At 34.5% G+C, this 19,310-nt stretch overlaps 1 protein-coding gene across 4 annotated transcripts in view; it reads right to left on the bottom strand.

Moving 5' to 3' along the window:
* The window catches only part of LOC129746044 (mucin-2-like), a 639,333-nt gene that overhangs the window by 12,498 nt on the left and 607,525 nt on the right, over positions 1 to 19,310 (bottom strand). For all 4 annotated transcript variants that reach the window (XM_055739468.1, XM_055739470.1, XM_055739469.1 and 1 more), the window contains one exon: positions 9,812 to 10,363. In XM_055739468.1, coding sequence (XP_055595443.1) covers positions 10,007 to 10,363 — 357 coding nt within the window. In that variant the 3' untranslated portion in view covers positions 9,812 to 10,006. The remainder of the gene's footprint in view (positions 1 to 9,811; positions 10,364 to 19,310) is intronic.

Below are 19,310 nucleotides of genomic sequence, written 5' to 3'. Positions count from 1 at the left end.
CTTTCCCCCTCTCCTCACCGCAGGTAAAACACGATTCACATAAAGTTTTCTATTCAAAATTCACATAGTGTAACAAGCTACTATACACCCCTCTCCCCCCTTAAACGCGTTACGTAATATTAGAATGGTCAGATTAAGTTGAGATTGCTCAAATTTTTTTCACACTTAGTTTAGCCGTACAAATCCTGGCAACTTTATTTCACAATCTGGCAAAGCCCAGGAGTTTTTGACTCATGATCTGGCCAGCATCCAAACAATTTTTGGAAAAACTCCAGAATAATTCAGAACAAAACAAGAAGAAATAACACTTAAATAATTATTTTTACATCGAAACACATCACAAGATTTTGAATCAAAAATCGTTAATGTAGATTTTGATAAAAAAATTGATTCAAAAATTTCGTTTAGGAGATTATTTTTTTGTTGTGGTCCAGACGTTTCTCAAACTTTGTTTCAGAAAACAGAGCGAGTCCTTGTAAAATCGGGCAACCTGGCAAGCTTATCTCAACGAGAAGTTAAGGAAATCAATATAATCCAAGCAAATGGATAAAAAATGCTTTATATGTCGAGATCTGGTGTTATGAATACAGAATTTCGAATCTACAATCTGGGAATTTTTAAAAAGGGGGTTTCAAAATAAATTGCAACTCATTTTGAACCACATTGTGATCCTTTGAACGTTTAAAAGGGATCTTCAAACTTAATTTAGCACTCGTGTGGTCTTAAATAAACAATAAAACGAAATATAAAGGGCAACAGTTTTTTTTTCGCACGATCGACGGAATCTTAATATGACGAGTTCACGACGATTTAGATCACCGCTGGATGTAATTTTTCGGGGTTTCTTTTATTGATTTTGTTCGGTGATGTTTTTAAAAAAGCAGAGAGAAGCAAAAAATTGCCCTAGGAAAAAAATTGCTTTTTGTGAGTGTTTCCCAATTTGTGTTTTGATAATTATTTTAATTAGGCTTTTAAAATTTTAATTTAGTTTTTTTATTTCAAGATTTATCTCAATACTGATGTTATGAAATCGTTTGGTACATCTTTGTACTTGAAAATGATCACATTTTCATATGTGATGAAAGAAATTAGAGAAACATGAACTATCAAAGAACGAAAGAACATAAGCCGTAAATATCATGAAAATTTCGAAAAAGATACAACGGCTCACCGACAGGACTTGAACCTGCAATCTCCGCTTCGGTACAACGGCGCGTTAGCCAATTCCACCACGGTGAACGTGATGGAACCGGCGAACACGAGCAATCAAGCTCTGCCGATCAACTGCTGGACCCTCTATCGAAACACCATGTATATCCCGCATGTGATCTTTCCCTCTATTGATCTCTCTTGTTTCTCTAACCCCACCCATCGACTCGGGATTTTAGCCGAGCGAGCACATGGTCGATTGCTTCGGGTTTGCCGCAACTTACGGTCAGATGATGATATTTACGGCTAATGTTCTTTCGTTCTTTGATAGTTCATGTTTCTCTAATTTCTTTCATCACATATGAAAATGTGATCATTTTCAGGTACAAAGATGTACCAAGCGATTTCATAACATCAGTATTGATTTCAACAGAGCAACACCTCCCTGTGTAACTGGTCTGCTCGGAACCTTGACCGGCACTGATTGCTCCTTCATCTGACCGTAAGTTGCGGCAAACCCGAAGCAATCGACCATGTGCTCGCTCGGCTAAAATCCCGAGTCGATGGGTGGGGTTAGAGAAACAAGAGAGATCAATAGAGGGAAAGATCACATGCGGGATATACATGGTGTTTCGATAGAGGGTCCAGCAGTTGATCGGCAGAGCTTGATTGCTCGTGTTCGCCGGTTCCATCACGTTCACCGTGGTGGAATTGGCTAACGCGCCGTTGTACCGAAGCGGAGATTGCAGGTTCAAGTCCTGTCGGTGAGCCGTTGTATCTTTTTCGAAATTTTCATGATATTTACGGCTTATGTTCTTTCGTTCTTTGATAGTTCATGTTTCTCTAATTTCTTTCATCACATATGAAAAAAAAAAGATTTATCTGTAATACATATAGTTTCTGAGGATTGTCGAATAAAGTAGACCGAAACGTAAAATAAGCGAATTTTTAAAAACATCATCGAAAAAAAATCATCAAAAGAAACCCCGAAAAATAATATGACGAGTTTTATACTTAAAATGCGTTCATTTGTTCCAGAAATTTCATTTATATATGTATACCTGAAAAGTTTAGAATAAATGTTTTTCATATTTCTCAAGTTATTAAAATCTAACAAAAACAATGTAAAAAATTTTTTTTACTTATTTTTTTGACAAAATTCACAAGTTTTAAAGAAAATTTGAAATTTAAAAAAATCTTAAAGTATCTACACCTAAAATAATATTTTTTTATTAAAAAAAAATCACAACGTTTGTATCTTAAAGAAAGTGAGTTTGTTTACTGAAACTAACAAGCTGTAGTTTTCTTCACGAAAGTAAAATGTGCAATCCGCCTTCGATAGAAGTGAAGATAGAGAATACACCTTTATTTACAGTGTTTTTTTTATAAATTTCACAAATTTTCTTCAATGTTTGTTGATTTTGACTAGAATTCAGATTCAACCCATCAATGCATGTTTTTTTTTTCAAATAAATTTAGCAAAAATTGATTCTGTGGAACAATATCATTTTAATTCGAACACCATAACTAAAATGGATCGTAGCCATTATGAGTCATGAACGTCAAAGTTAGAAAATCAATTTTGAATACGATTTTAATACGATTTCGCTAATTTCTTCCTAACATTCTTCAAAAGGTGCAGGAAGCTATGTGTGGTTCAATCAGATTAAAAAAAATTGGTAGAATTTAAATGTTTGTAGAAAAATCTTCATCTTCAAATTTGATTTTCTAATATTAACTAACTTCAAATAAATTCAAACAAAATTTTTGTATAAACAACTTTTAAAGTAGGATACTTGGTGTTATTTTTTACCCTAATTTTAATTTCTTCTGAAAACCGGGTTTTGGACTAATTGATCATTAAATGATAAATATCATCAAGACATTTCATTATACTCAAGAGAAAAATGTGTGAAATGATTGATCAATCTTGAGAAACTTTTTTTTGACAAACCAACATCAACTTTGATAAATTTATACTCATTAATGGGTAAAAAATACCCATTTGCATGATATTTTCAGCATTATTTGAATAAAATTTAAAAAAAAAAACGGTGCATTAAGGTGCCTGGAATCTTTTCATTGTATTTTTGGGACCTTAAACTATATCTTGATAGTAAAAAGAGTTTGAGGAAAAGCGGGGATTTTTTTTTTGGCAAGGCTTTAAATTTATTGACTTTTGAAAAAAGTTATTATATACTCATTTTTTATCATAGATCAATTTAGTGTGTAAAATTTTTTAGTGGTTCAAATGATAGCTATTAATATTCGCTTTCATATGGTGTACTTTAAATTTAAGAAAGGAATATTTTCTACACAGCAAGAAAAAATCGTGTAAATTTAGATCGAAAACGATGCACGAAAACGGAACATCGATTTTGATGTAAAATTCTATCACGGTGTATTTTTTTCGAGGATGTAATTTTTGAGGCGTGTAAATTTAGATCAAAATCAATGCACGAGATTGGATCACAAAAGCCGTCGTGTAAAAATACACTGGGATGTAAATTTTAAAATTTATTATCGTAAATATTGATATTTTTTCTAAATATTAAGGTTTTTGCTTTTGTCTTGAATAAATACGCCGCATGTATCATTTTTAATTCACATTTATTTACAAAACTGAACATAAAAACCATTCGGAAAGCGTCAGGCTGATATTGTTGTTGCATCCGATGATTCCCAGCACGGGGATGTTTTTTGAATCAGCATGATCAGCATCCTCGAATGGTTCCGGAAATCATAATTTTTCGGTCAGCATCCTGCACACTCGAATTGTTCTGACAAAAGTTTCTCCGGATAATCACTGGCCGGATATCAGCCGCTGCGAAAAATCTGACCTTGCTGTAATGGAGAGAAAACTTATCAGTTTCAACAATATTCTTTATTTCACGTCTCATAAACTTACTACTTTAAAGACTCTTAAAGTGCACCTGTAGCTACGCCTTTGAATGACTCGTTTCCGAATAATTTTCCGACTTGTTTACATTGTGCCCGACGCGCAAACTAACTTGAAATATAAAAAGGCACAATTTAAATATTTGCATTCAATTTTAAATCAAACAGATATAATTTTACACTGTTTGTGATATAAATTTCGTTGACCGGTTGATTTTCGCATGATGTAGTGTAAAATTAAATCAAAACAGTTTATATCTATTCAATTTTGGAAAATAGGCTAGTATTACAGCGAAAGAAGTTTAAAATTACATCTTTTTGTAATTACACTAAAGAAAAAATAGATCACTCGTGTTTTAGATTCCGTGTACTTTTAGAAATTTTTTGCTGTGTATAGAAATATATGAATTTAGTGTGTAGTCTGTGGCCCGCTTAAAAGAGGGTACACACTTAAGCGGGCCACAGACTACACAACATTTGTACAAATGCGATGAAATTCGATGAAATATTGTCGCTTTAAACACGATTTGCATAGTGTATGGCACTGCTTGAATGAGCGCCCAAACGGTTGGAGTAAATTCGGTCGGGATCGAAATATTTTGTACAAAACATACTCCCAGCCGGGGTGGAGATGGTTCTTTGTTGCTGTTGCTGTTTTCGCCAGCAATCGTATGTGTTCGCGTGAAAAATGTTTGTATAGTGTGTGGGCGAGCATAGATCAAACAATCGTCGTGGAATCATCGAATTTGTACAGGCCATTTGTGTAGTCTATGGCCCGCTTTAGAAAAATCCACGTAGATTTACATGCGACTACATGGATAGAAAGGAATCGGCTGTTTACTAGTGATAATACTGCACATCTCATGTAAATTCCCGGTAGCATTCAATGCTAGCACAATCTGAATGGTCATCTGGCCGTATGGTCGTATGGCCGAAAAGTCGTAAGGCCGAATGGTCGAAAGGCCGAATGGATGCTAGGCCGAATGGTCGTCAAGCAGGCCTAGCATCCATGACAAAAATTGCAAAAACGACCATTCGGCCTTATATTCATTCGCCCTGATGACCATACGGCCTGATGATCATTCCTTACGATCATTCGCCGTTTTGACCATTCGGCCTAGCATTCATTCAGCCTAGCATCCATTCGGCCTTTCGACCATTCGGCCTTTCGATCATTCGGTCATGTATCCATCCGGCCTGATGGCCATTCCCCCTAACGAACCATTCGCTCCAACATGCAAACAAGCGTTAATATTTCTTATCGACCTAGCATACATTCGGCCTAGCGACCATTCGGTCTAAAATCCATTCGGCCTTACGACCATTAGGCTTGACGACGATTTGGTGTAATGCTCATTCAGCTTTGCAACCTTTCGGCCCAATGTCTCATTGACCTATAGCCCTATTGGAGCGAACATCCTTCGGCATGTTAACCTAGGGTTGCCATCCGTCCCGCAAAAGCGGGACATGTCCCGTCGGTTGAATGTCCCGCTGTCCCGCTTTTCCCTCAAAATATCCCGCTTTTATTTCTTGGAAAACTGTTACAAAGTTCACTAACATACACTGGAAAAAATCAATTTTTTTCTCAATTTGCATTAGTTCAACACATAAAATCTTTAAAATAGGTCTTTTTCTCAGTTAAGCGCTCTTGGAGCACGTCCAACCAATGTTTGAAGACAATATAGTTTGAGTTGCCTCCAAATAATAATAGATTATAGAATTATAGAGGTTTATTTTTGCCGTTGGAATCTTAATTAAATTGCCCTATGTTATAAATATATACACCATCTTTTTTGACTCAATTATCCTAAACATATAAAGACGGAAATATTCTTGATTTTTCAAAATTGTAAAACAAATAATTAAACGAAAATTATTTTACACAAATTACACAATCCGCTGTTAACATGTACGACTTGAAATATTTTCTCTTAAATAACGTGTTAATCCGCGGGAATCGTGGAAAAAACGGTGCATATGGCAAAAAAAACTATGAAAATAGAAGTCATTTAAGAAAAACTGAACAAAATCAATCCGCGAATAAGAAAAACCATAGTGTACTTTCTATGGGTTGATTCACGATAACGTAGCTCCGTTTTGTGGTGACAGTTCGCACGTCCTGTTTACAGAATTTTACGAACGAGAAATGGCGTGCTTTTTTTTCCTGGGACTTTAACGCCTACACGGAAAAAAATTGAGTGGTCATCCCAAAGACGCTGTCATGATAATTTTACCATTTCAGCGCTATAGTATTTTCAACCACGAAAAGTTTAACATCGATTTTGTGAAAGTGCCCATGAAACAATATTGAAATTACTATGTACCTGGTAATTTACGATAACTCTCAATGTTTGTTGTCGAAAATACTATGGTCATGATAATTTCATCATCATTTCTATCACAACTACCGTCCGCATAGTAATTTTGACATTGTGGCACCAATTCATATCAACAAAATACTATGCACATCGTACTTTTGAGAACAAAACATATTTGACTCAAAAACATAAGTGCGTATGATAATTTTACTATGGTAAACATTCTTGTTGTTTACACTAATTCAGGATCATTAATCATCAAACCCGTTTGTAAAAAAAACTAATTTTGAGCTGCTTTATAGTAACATAACTTTGAAAATCATTCCAGAGCATCGGGAGAACACACTAACATTGACCGACGTGTGTGGGAAGTGTGAATTTTCATGTTTCAAATAATGTCATAATGCATGCATGCAAATAAACAAACAAACATACATAGTAATTTTACTGTTTAAATCAAGCTCCTCGCTCCTCCTAATCTTTATCATAACACATACTAGTTTCATCATGAAACATATTAATTTTACTAGGGACAAAGTAAAACAATGCATCATTTCATTGACAATTTTACTAAAACGCAGTCGAATTTACTATGCGCAGCCAAATTGAGCACATGGTAAAATAGCTATGCGTATGGTATTATAAACAACAAAACATATTTGACTCAAAAATATGGTCGCCTGTTGTTCGTTTAAACCACGGATTTAGTAATTTTACTATGCTTTTTTTTTTGTGTGTAGGCGTGCGGCGAAATTTTTCGTGTCGCTGCACGGTCAAGAAATTTAACTCAATACTCAGTTTGAGGAAAGCAAAAAAAAGGTTTCCCATTTTGTGAACTGAATTTAGCGCATTTTTTGGTTTCTTGACGGTTATCTCTCCGGGAATTAACAAAAAGTTGAAAATTCTTAAAAATTTCAAAAAGAAGGTTTGTTTGTTGAAATGTTTCAACATACAGTTGCGTTCAAAAAAGAATGAAATCGCATGAAGCTGCGCACCCACTTCCAACTTTGACAAGCTGCCATTTCTCTCTCGGTTTATATTTTTTCATGAAAATTTCACACAATTTAGTTCAACTATCCAACTAACTCTCCACAAAATTTGAAGTCTTTACAATGACGGGAAATTAAGACACAGCTATTTCCGTAAAAAAAGGAAATTTGGGGTTGCTACACTAAATTTGCTGTATCTTTGACAATTTTCATTAAAAAATCTTGAAATTTGGTCCAAAGATGTAAAAATGTTTGATCTAATACCAGGCCAAGTTTCGTGAAAATCGATGTACGTGATCAAAAATGGTGCCGGATTGAAAATGAGGTTCATTATCGCCCAGCAGACGATTTCATTCTTTTTTGGACGGATGTTTGTATGGAAAACATCGTAATCTATGTATTCTTGGTTTTTCTTTCACAAAACCAACATTTATCACAAAGAATGTTGTTAATTGATAGGAACTTCATTCTTACTTTGTTTAGAAATAGAAATTATTCCAACAGAGTTGGTATTGAAACAAAAGAGGGAATAGAATATTCGCTTTAATTGTGGATCAAATTTGTTTATCGGTTCATTACTGAAACTCTTTTCTTTTATTTTGAACCCTGTTGAAACAATTTCTCTTCCAAAATAAAGTACGAATGATGTTTTTAGCCATTTACAACATTCTTTGTGATAAATTTTTGATTTGTAAAAGGAAAAACCAAGAATACATAGATTACGATGTTTTCCATACAAACATCCGTCCAAAAAAGAATGAAATCGTCTGCTTGGCGATAATGAACCTCATTTTCAATCCGGCACCATTTTTGATCGCGTTCATCGATTTTGACGAAACTTGGCCTGGTATTAGATCAAACATTTTTACACCTTTGGATCAAATTTCAAGATTTTTTAATGAAAATTGTCGAAGATACAGGAAGTTTAGTGTAGCAACCCCAAATTTCTCTTTTTTACGGAAATAGCTGTATCTTAATTTCCCGTCATTGTAAACACTTCAAATTTTGTGGAGAGTTAGTTGAATAGTTGAACTAGATTGTGTGGAATTTTCATGAAAAAATATAAACCGAGAGAAAAATGGCAGCTTGTCAAAGTTGGAAGTGGGTGCGCGGCTTCACGCGATTTCATTCTTTTTTGAACGCAACTGTATTTATTTTCATCCTATTGGATGATTCATCCCAATCCCCAAATGTTTCATTAAAACCCTTTTTTTAACTAATTTGTTCTGGACCAACCGACTCTGCACTGAATATTCTGGGCGCTGCCTACTTGAAACAAAAATCCTATCGAATGTCTAAATGTGGAAGCTTCTAAGAATTCGAATGTGTCAAATCGATTGTCTGGAAGTTTCTGGTGTTATTTTGACCGTAAACTGTAAACAAATGCATATAATTATACGACAACACTATTCAGGGGCAGAAGAATCCAATATAGAAAAATTCTCTGGTAAACATTCTGAAAGAAAAGGCTGAACTATTCTAGATTATTACGCTATGTTTTTTTTTTCTAGAAATAAAAATAACGTTAGATAGTTTAACTTTTAACTTGACTTCAACTTTTTTTAAGTTTCAATCCATTTATTGCAGTATTTCTGTTATCAGCTGGATTAACAAACAAAATGATTGATTTTTTATTATTGAATACTAAAACATCTAATTTCTTAATACTTATTTCCTTTTTAATTTTTTTTATCTTAAAATTGAGCAGAAAAATATTGCTAAAAACATGTAAATAAGAATTGAATGAGGACTCAAATGTTTGCTTTGCTACCCCAGCGTGTATAATTGGAAAATGAGGAATCAAAACAGAAATCGCGAAGTGTCAAAAACAGAGAGGTCAGGCAGCGCGTGAAACGACCTTTTGGCTGATGGTATACGTATGAGTTTGGCTATTCAATGAGGCTTTTTTAAGAATTTCTTTAATGTCCCGCTTTTTTCGGTTATGTCCCGCTTTTTTTTCGTGAAACGTCCCGCTTTATTCTGAAAGGATCTGGCAAGCCTATGTTAATCCATTCGGCCTAGCATCCTTCGGCCTAACATCTTTCGGCCTATCGGTCTTCGGCTTAGTGTCCAGACCACCAGGAAAAGTTAGATTGTCAGAGAAGTTAAAGGAAAATTGATATTGATATTAAAGGAAACATGATATGTGATGATATCCTAATTTCCTACTATTTGAAATCGAAAGTGCTCATAAACACATTAAATCATTTTTTTGTTTCAACTTGCTTATGTACCTCCTTCTTTTTTTCAAAGTTTAAGAGCTCTTTTAGTGAAATGTATAATTAAAATTTATTTAACATATTTTACCACATTCAATGAGTTTATTAAGCTTTTGAGGAGCAAATTCGGATCAGAACTGAGAATGAATTTCTCTGCCGTTGATAGATAACGTGACCAATTGTAAATTTTATTTAGTAAAACAGAAATCATTGCCAAAAGATCCAGAGAGATACTCACAGTTACAATTATCCTACAAGCTAAGCGCCTGAAACTGGAACTCAAACAGTATCTGCAAAACGAAACAAAAAAATCCGAAAACAGATAACCAAACAGGGCCCGCTCAATTCTCCTCGTTCGGATGTATCATCATGGCCGGCATCAGGTGTAGGTGTGACACGGGCCATTCATCCGGGGATTCTTCGCTGGTCCTATCTACTGGATCAACGGCACGTTCTGTGCGTCCCCAAAGTCAACCGTATAGTACATGTCGTTCTCGAGGTTCATCGGCAGCGGTTTGTTGATTATCCGCTCCGGCTGGAGGCTGTACGAGTTCGGATGTTGGTGGGCGTAGCTATAGTTGAGGTTGCTGTGGCCGCCGCCGCCCCCGCATCCTGATCCACTTCCGGTCGCACCACCAGCACCCGCACCACCCTGAGGTCCTTTGCCGCTGAGCCAGTGCCGATTCGACGAGGTGGCCTTCGATTTGCGGCCAAAGATCGGTATCAGCTGCCGGTGTTTGGAGGCAAATTGGCGATAGCTCTGATGCACCTTGCAGTGGCAGGCCGTTACCTGCGAATTGCGCGATTGTGGGAGGAAGGAAGAGAAGAAAAAACACAACATGTAGTCGATACAGAACATTGTCAGTTTCTGGTTTGCGTCTGATGGAAGGATGGAATCAAATAAATTGTGGCTTTGTGGCCATTTGCTTTCGCCCGGGTCCCGAATTTTCCCAAACAATTGCATTGTATGTTTGTGCGTTGAAGCAATCGAAAAGGCTCGCGGTTGGAATCCCACGTGTATCCGGTGGCTGCCATAAACTACGTTGAATTAAGTCTCTAGATAAGGCTCGACTTGAAAAGGTTTATTTATTCGTCATTAATCTTAAAATTGGAAAAAACTAGTGATTTGATTCGAAAATGGCATATTTTTGGAGCATAATCCTTTGAATAAAACAGACCGCAAGATATTTAAAAAATCATGTTATCCTTCGGCTCAAAAGCCATGCAGTTGTCAACATCTAGCTAATCTGTGTTCTGCCGCAGTATTCAAATTCTATGCAGCAGTAGTAGAGGTTTTTAATTAAAACATACAAAACTATATCCAGTTCTACCAAATTGGAAACAATCGCATACCACGGGACTGTCAGTGTGGCTGGAGGGTGGTAACTGGTGAAAATAACTGACCAAAAGTTTTACAACCCAGTCCTAGTTTTTTTCTACCCAAAATAGAGAGCAAACGAAAAGCGGTTGTCAGTTTACAGTGGTGGTTTAAAGGCTTGCAACATTTGAATATGTCATTAGCTTGATAACAAGATTTGATACCACAGTTGAGCCGTTTCAAATAAAAAAAAATTAAAAAAACAATTTGACATCACAGTGTTAAGTGCATTTGACATAAAACGATGACTGATTTCAGCAAGTAGGTACAAGTGAAGTGGAAACATTTTTACCAGGGGGTTTAGTCAAAAATTCGTTCATTGCGAAGAAAAAACATAATTTTTCAGTAGACCACTATTCAGGTTGACGGAAATCAATTTCGGCTTTGCATGAATGCATTATATTTGTCGATATGTTGTCAGTTTTCCCAATTCCACCTTTAAATGGCCTTTATTTTTTTTTCTTTTCTACCTTATCTACGATCATTTTTTTCAAAACAAAATTAATCCAAAATTATGATTAGTTTTAGATCTAGCTTGCATTAGCTATTTAAGATCGAAAACGCAAGGGCCAAGGATTTCTGGCGCTACTAAAAAGATATTTTTTAAAAATATAAGTCCATTTCCAGTTTTCTCATGTTTTTCTGAGGTGTAGGTTTTGACAACTGCTAAAACAATCAAACAGTGGCCATTAGTATGAATAATTAAACTTACATTTATTGAAACATTCTGCTTAAAACGTTAAAATAATGATTTGCTATGATTATATGCTAATTTTAGTAAGCACCGTCTAAAGGCGGGGTAAATAAAATATTGTTTTTTTTTCTTATGAAGTAAAAAATTATCAGACATGTATAACAGACTGGCCCATAACACAAAAATCCTTATATTTCACGCGGCACCCTCTAGATTGGTGCTTTTAGGTGAAAAAATGACTTTCTGAAGGTTCCAGGGCATTTGGCAGAAGCACGAGCTGGCGCAAAGGACTTGAAATTTGTATAGAGATTTGCGGCAAAATGTATGAAAAATCGACATACATACACTCTTTGTGTTTTAAAATATGTTTCCAGTATGCTAGAAAGCTCAGAATTTCAGGAATCGTAGTTCAAACAATTGCAAACAAGTTTGTATAAGATTGTGATGCGATAAAAATTGACTATGATGAGTTATTTGCAACTGAACGTGTGATTTTTTTTGCATTTCTTTGATATATCGTGGATTATTAGTACCAACTTGATTGCATTGTCACACAATGAGGATAACAAATAGAAAGTTTGTTTGTTTGTTTTTGTTTGCAAAGATATTTGTTATAAAATAAGCTCCAACTTTGCCGAGAACACAAACTTTCTATCTGTTATTCTCATTGTGTGACAATGCGATCAAGTTGGTACTAATAATCCACCTATACACCGTTCACGATATATCAAAGAAATGCGAAAAATCACATATTCAATTGCAAATAACTCATCACAGTGAACTTGTATTGCGTCACAGTCTTCTACAAACTTATTTGCAATTGTTTGAACTACAATTCCTGAAACTCTGAGCTTTCTAGCTTACTGGAAACATATTTTAGAACACAAAGAGTGAAAATATATCGATTTTTCATACATTTTGCTGCAAATCTCCATACAAATTTCAAGTCCTTTGCGCCAGCTCGTGCTTCTGCCAAATGACCTGAAACCTTCAGAAAGTCATTTTTTCACTTAAAGGCACCAATCTAGGGGGTGACGCGCTAAAAAAAATGTTGTTAAAAATCATCCCATACAAATTTGGGCCAGTCTAATGTATAACATAGAAAGGCAACAATTTTTTTTAAATTATTTTTCCGTGAATGTTAAATATTAATGTTAAAAATAATTTAAAACAAAAAATTAAAAACTATGAAATGAAGGGACTCCAGTTGTTTTTTTTGTGCTAACCATTGAGTACATTTTAAACTTCATGATACACTTATGATTTAAAGTCCCAATTTTGGCAGAAAGCATCTCTAAACCCCATTATTTTTCTTAATTAAAGACAATCAAACTCAATGGATCATTTCAACTAAAAGGATGCAGTTAGTTTTGGAATCACGTCAAACATTTTTTCATGTACCAATCTACAACAATTTTCATCTAACGATCATCAAAATGAAAAAAATACATGACCCATTCCAACGTGGAGTCACAACGTTTGCAAAACATTTTTTGATATATTGGTTGTAGATTTTACAGTTCATATCGCACATTGAAAAAATTTTACCCCTAAGCTCAACTTTTCCTCTTTTTCAACTTTTCAGTTTTTTTTTACAAAACCGCATTTTTCTGCTCTCCTATTCGAGCAAATTTTATGAAAATTTCAAAAATGTATCGTCCAAATACAACCAACAAATCGCTGTTTTTGGTTTTTATCAAATGTTGATTTAAATTTATTTTAGAGTGATTCAGTTTCGTGACGTCACAACGCGCCATTTTTTAAGCAGAGTTTGGCAAAGCGTTGTGACGTCCCGAAATTTTATGGTGAGCTACATGAAATAAATCTAAATTTTATCTTGAAACTAATGCTTAATTTAATAAAAATGCTCAAAAACTCAACAAATAATATGATTTAATGATGAAATCGATCCATTAAAACCCAAAAAATTAAGAGAATTGAATCTAAATGGCTCATATAAGCAGATAAGGTTTGCAACACTGCGCACATCAATTTTATTTGTTTATGCGATGATGTGAATATAACTTTAAAAAAATTTGCTAGAAAATATTTATTTGTAAAAGCGTTGAAAAATGTGTCTGAATTTTTACAATATTTAATTGCAAAGGGAAAGAAAAATAAATGATAATTTCAAAATCCTGCGATCTATTAAAAGTTAGTAGGGGAGATGAGGGCATAACGAGCACCCGAGGCATAATGAGAACTACGCTTTTCTACGAAAGTGCGTATTTTCTTAAATAAATTTTCATGAGGATTTGTTTCGTACTTCCTATAGTATTAATTTTTCACAAAAAAAGGAATCTCCTTATCATTTTTACAGAGATATTTAAAAAAACTAGCTTGGCTCTCAAGTTACGAAAATATTATAATTTTTGAGCACCACGAAATAAGCTCTTATGATCTTAAAATAACCTTGATCTATAATGTACGCACTGCAACATGATGTACACATTGTTTCTCAATTTTCACCATCATAAAATTTTTGATTTTTCACTTTTATCAATTTTAAAACACGTTTTTACTTAAATTTGTTGACTAGGGGCATATAGAGCACCATATTATCGAGGCATAATGAGCATTTTCTGCCGTAGAATCTAGCAGCGAGTTAAAATTGATTTATAGCGCCACACCTTGACTAGTTTTCATCCGACAATTCAGCCTATTGGTAAGGTGTCGGAGAGGTAATCAAAAGACTAGAGTTAGATTTCTGTTCGAGGTGATTTTTTTCCATTAACAATTCATGATCGATTTTTTTATTGTTACATTATACGGCTAGTAGCATCATCCTCCGAACAAAGCACATCATGTATGAGCGTGCGTGAATTGTTTGTATTCTACGAACAGACCTAGATTATTTTGTTATTGCTTTGTTTGATGAATCTACGACTCACCTGACTTCATCGAATTGAATTCGCTGCTAGATTCCCCGGCAAAGACGCACATCTTGCTCTGATTAGTGGTGCTCATACTGCCTCAGGGGGGGTTCTCATTATGCCTCCACAGTGGCTGGTTTTCAGCTTTTGGCAAATTTTTTTAAAATGCATTTTTTAACGTTTTCATCTAGTTTTTCACGTTTCAGCCCGTTAGGGAATAGGCTTTTCAAGTGTCTGAACACGAAACAATAATGTAACCTCCATATTATAGCTATTTTCTATGGTTAAATAACCGATTTCCTTAAGGTGGCCATTATTCCCCCATCTCCCCTAAGTGGACACTAGAGTGCCTAAATCAGCCGACTAATGAAATGCTTAAGTAGATCCCAGGCTTAGCACAAAGTCCAGTTCCAAATTTCGGGGATTGGACCACAGAAAAAGATGGCGCAATAAACCAAAAATTTATATGGAATTATGAGAAATTTTTTTTGGAAAAAACATGAGCACCCAGTGTTGCACCAATTTCTGAAGTCCCTATCGGGTGATTTGTTTTCATTATAGTCATTCACAAAGCTTTCGTTATGAGGAACAGTTTGTCCCAAGGTCCCATTTCGATAAGGGTTATGGTAAAAAAAAACATATTGAGTTTCAAAAATAAGCTTCTGATGGGTTATATACTTGTTTTGAAGCTTAAAAACTGTTCACGATAACTCTGATCGAAATGCGTTCCTCAGGTGAAATATAGTAATAATTTAAGCTTTGAAACACTGAAATTAAAAGAACAATCGGTTAATAAGGACCAAAATTATTGATACAAAACTGTTTAATAGTTTTTTTTTGTTAATCCCGAAAAGTTCTAGTCAATTCTATACAAACTTAAGGTTTGTTGCACGACCCCTTTTCGTAGTATAATCTGGCCCTAATTTTGCATGGAACCCTGTGCTAGTACCTTCATATTTTAATTTTGTTGTTCAGTTAAAAGTCTCTTCGTGGGATTTAATGTGAATACAGGGTTTGATTTGGATTTCCTAGCAACATTCTATGAGGTGGAAGTTTCAATAAAGGACACTTTTTTTTTAAATATTTTATGAGAAATTTATTTTCTTTCAAAGTCTTATGAATTTGTACAAAAGAAAAAGATTATTTATAAAATTTACCATGTTCAAAGATTTTTTAATCATATTGCATTTATTCCATAGACACTTAGTTATTTTGTTTGAACATAATATTAGCAAGTAATAGAAGCTATTAGCGCGTTTTTTCAATCTTATATAGAAGAACTTGATCTTATTGTATTTTTTTTTTCAAACCTCAGATAACTACCTGCAAGATTTTTATTCAAATAAGAGATCCCTACTTGCTGTATAATTCACAAATATTCTTTTAAAACATCGATGAGGATTTCATGTTAATGATTGTTTTATAATTCTCGAATCAAGTCTTCAACAAGCGCAAATTTATATTTTTTTTTATTAAAGACGTTATAAAATAACCGCGTTTATGCGAAAAAAAAAATATGATTCTTAAGTTCATTAAAAGCTTGATAAAATAATTAATTTATTGAATTACATTGTTATTTTAAACTTGTTTTGAAGATATACTATAATATTGTTGAAGTAAGAAGTCATGGACGTTTCCGAAAAAAGGAAATCAATTTTTGTGACGTCACAACGCATTCCTTACCCGGATGCAACCCACAACCTTCTGAACCGACTTTCATTCTGAAAAAAGCATTGAGTTCCTCTAAAAAAGTTTGAAGAGATCTCCAATTTCGACAGTATGTGACGTTAAAAGGAACCATGAACTAAAAATAGTAGGATTTTCGTGACATCACAACGCTTAAAAATAGATACTTTTATTACCGATTCTAGAGCGTGAAGTTGCTGTGATTACTTTCAATCTAATATCATGCTAAAAGGATGGCTTTTTAACAATCATTTTGCAATAATTCTTTTTCATATAGTTAGTTTTTCGACAAAGTTATGTTAATAAAGAATAGTTGTTAAAATCAGTTTATTTTCGTACTTAAATTTTTAAATTTCAACGTCAACGTAGCTCAAGAAATAAACTATCAAATGCTGGGCGATTTATTTTTGAATGATGAAAAATAAAAATCGGGTTTCCAGTTGAGGGGCGCTTGGAATGGGTAAAATATATTGCAAAAAAAGGTAACGAATATAAAATTTCACGGATTTATTAATACAATTCAGAACGTTGAATCTCTTGACCTTTTTGCAACAATAATTTGATTGTGAGTGTTATAACTTTTGTGTTCATTTAGAGATTTCAGATTATAGTAAGTATCAAATGCTAATTTAATATCAAGAAGTTAGTGCTAAATGTGGCAATAGACATTTAAACTCAGTTCCAGAGTTAAAAATACAAATTCACAATAATATTTTAAACTATCCCGTTATCATTCGACTATTTTCTCGACAATCGCTCGAATGATTTTGCAGTGATTTTTGACTAACTTGGCCTGGTTTCAATCATATCGTCAATATTGTTAACATAAGGTTGCCGAATTGCCCAGTTTTATCCGGGTTTGCCCGGATATTTAATACAAAATTTAGGAACAGTCCGACCCGGCCCAGGTGCCTAATTTTTTGTTGTTGAAAAAGCCCGGATTTGGCCCGTATTTATTTACTTATTTGGCAAACCAAACAAAAAAACACAATTTGTGCTGTACAAATTCTCTATTTTTGGGTCCAAAATGATTTTTTTTATTTTGTTCTACAAAAATAATCATAAAAGGTTTTTTGAAGCCTAAAATACGATTTACAATTTGTCGATAAATTTTGATGAAAAAATTTATTTTTCAATTTATTTTTCTTGATTTTTGTTGAGTATTTTTTGGGTTTTGACAAAATCAGCCCGAATATTGCCCGGATTTTGGGTCGTCCATTTTGAAAACCAATGCCCGCATTTGACCAGACGCCGGGATTTGACCAGTCCGGCTACGTACTGAAAAAAAAACTCTGACGTGAAATGCCAATTGGAAAATAAAATACCGAAAACAAAATTCAGTCGTTTAAAATTACCATAAAAATTTATTCTTTCAATTGCATTAAAAGACTAATATTAACTAAAGCATGGATCACTACAAATCTGGACGCGTTAAAACGGGTCTATCTCGGAGCTATGTAATCGAAAAAAAAAAGTTCTATAATCAAAATGTAGGGTTTTTATTGCACTTCAATTGAAAAATAAGAAAAAAAAATATTTCGGTGTTTTTTTGATGAAATTTCGAGCTTTTCGTCAAGAACCACTCATCAAAGTTTGGACACCCTATTCACTGACCTCAGCGGCCATTTTGTTCCACAATCTCTTCATCTCTGTTGCTTCCCGAGTCGTCCTACCATTCTTCTTCATCTTCTGCTTGACAATTGCCCAAAATTTTTCGATAGGGCGGAATTGAGGGCAGTTGGGTGAGTTGATGTCCTTTTCGACAAAATCCACCCATTGGCCGAATATCACTGTAGTACCTCCTAGCTGTAGTGGCAGCATGCCAAATCTGGCGAAAACTTTACTGATCTTTTGTGAGATCTAATGTACGAAAAAACGTTTTTAAGGCACTCCTCCTTGTACATTTCGGAGTCCATGGTCTTGTTTTTCACAAAAACCCGGGTTTTTCGCCCGCAGCTGCAAATACCTTGCCAGATCAAACACTTTCTTGCCAACTTATCGGCAAAAACGAATTTGAACTTGGCGGGGACATTACCCCGACCAGTGCAATGCACCACTGCAGTGGCTTTATAAAATTTTTGGCCAGGAAGCTGCCCAAAATCCATCTTCGCGTACGTTTCGTCATCCATGAGGATGCATCCGTCGAACTTCGTTGGAATCTTCTTGTATAACTTGCGGGCACGTCCTTTGGCTACTAAATTCTGCTTCAATGTCCGGTTTGGTTGCTTACTGACCCGATAGGATCGTATTCCTTCGCGGAGACTAATCCTTCTGACGGTGTACCGGTCGACGTTGAATTTCTTGGCGATGTCGTAGTCCGACTACCCTATGTTTGCCTTGATCGTTCTCAACACCTTCAAATGCAGTTTCTGACTCTTAGATTCACTATAACGCTTGGTATGAACCTGCCGATCGATAGTATGCATCTCACGGAAACGTTTGAGATCGCTGCACACGGTTGATTTGAGCATTTTTAACGATTTCGCGATTTTTTTAACCCGACCACGTCGGGTTTTAACTTTTAACGTGAGTGTCCAAAATTTATTTTCGTCTCGCGGCTTCCATCACGTGTAACTTTTTTGAAACAAAACGAATCGTAATGAAATTTTCAGCACTGATAGAGGAAACATTCCACAACAAAGTACTGTCAAAACATTCCAGATCCAACAACTAGGAGCGCAATGGTATAATAAACAGTGGTGATCCATGCTTTACACAAGATAATAAAAATTTTGGTGCATGTGTTTTAAAAATATTTGAAAAGATTTTGGCGTAAAAAATCGAATATTTTGTCAAATTTTGGTGAAAAAAGGAAAAAAAATAAATTTTACGTATTTTTCTGGGATCAGTCATTCATTGCTGACAACTTAGTAAACCTATCCAAGAACTTAAAACTTGGTTTTAATGTTTCCATTATGTGTTTTTTTTTATGAAAGATAAGTACATATTTTGTCTAGATGTTCTAGTTCAAAAGAAAATTTAAAAAAATAAATGTTATCCCATATTTTTTAGAATATTTTATTGAATAGTTATAACTATTCCTGACATCACAAGAGAGCATTTTAAAGTTTGTGATTTTAAAAATATTTGTTTTTAACACCTTTAT

The sequence above is a fragment of the Uranotaenia lowii genome, chromosome 2 (genome assembly GCF_029784155.1).
Source record: "Uranotaenia lowii strain MFRU-FL chromosome 2, ASM2978415v1, whole genome shotgun sequence".
Classification (NCBI taxonomy): Eukaryota; Metazoa; Arthropoda; class Insecta; order Diptera; family Culicidae; genus Uranotaenia; species Uranotaenia lowii.
This window is presented reverse-complemented; position numbering and strand designations above follow the sequence as displayed.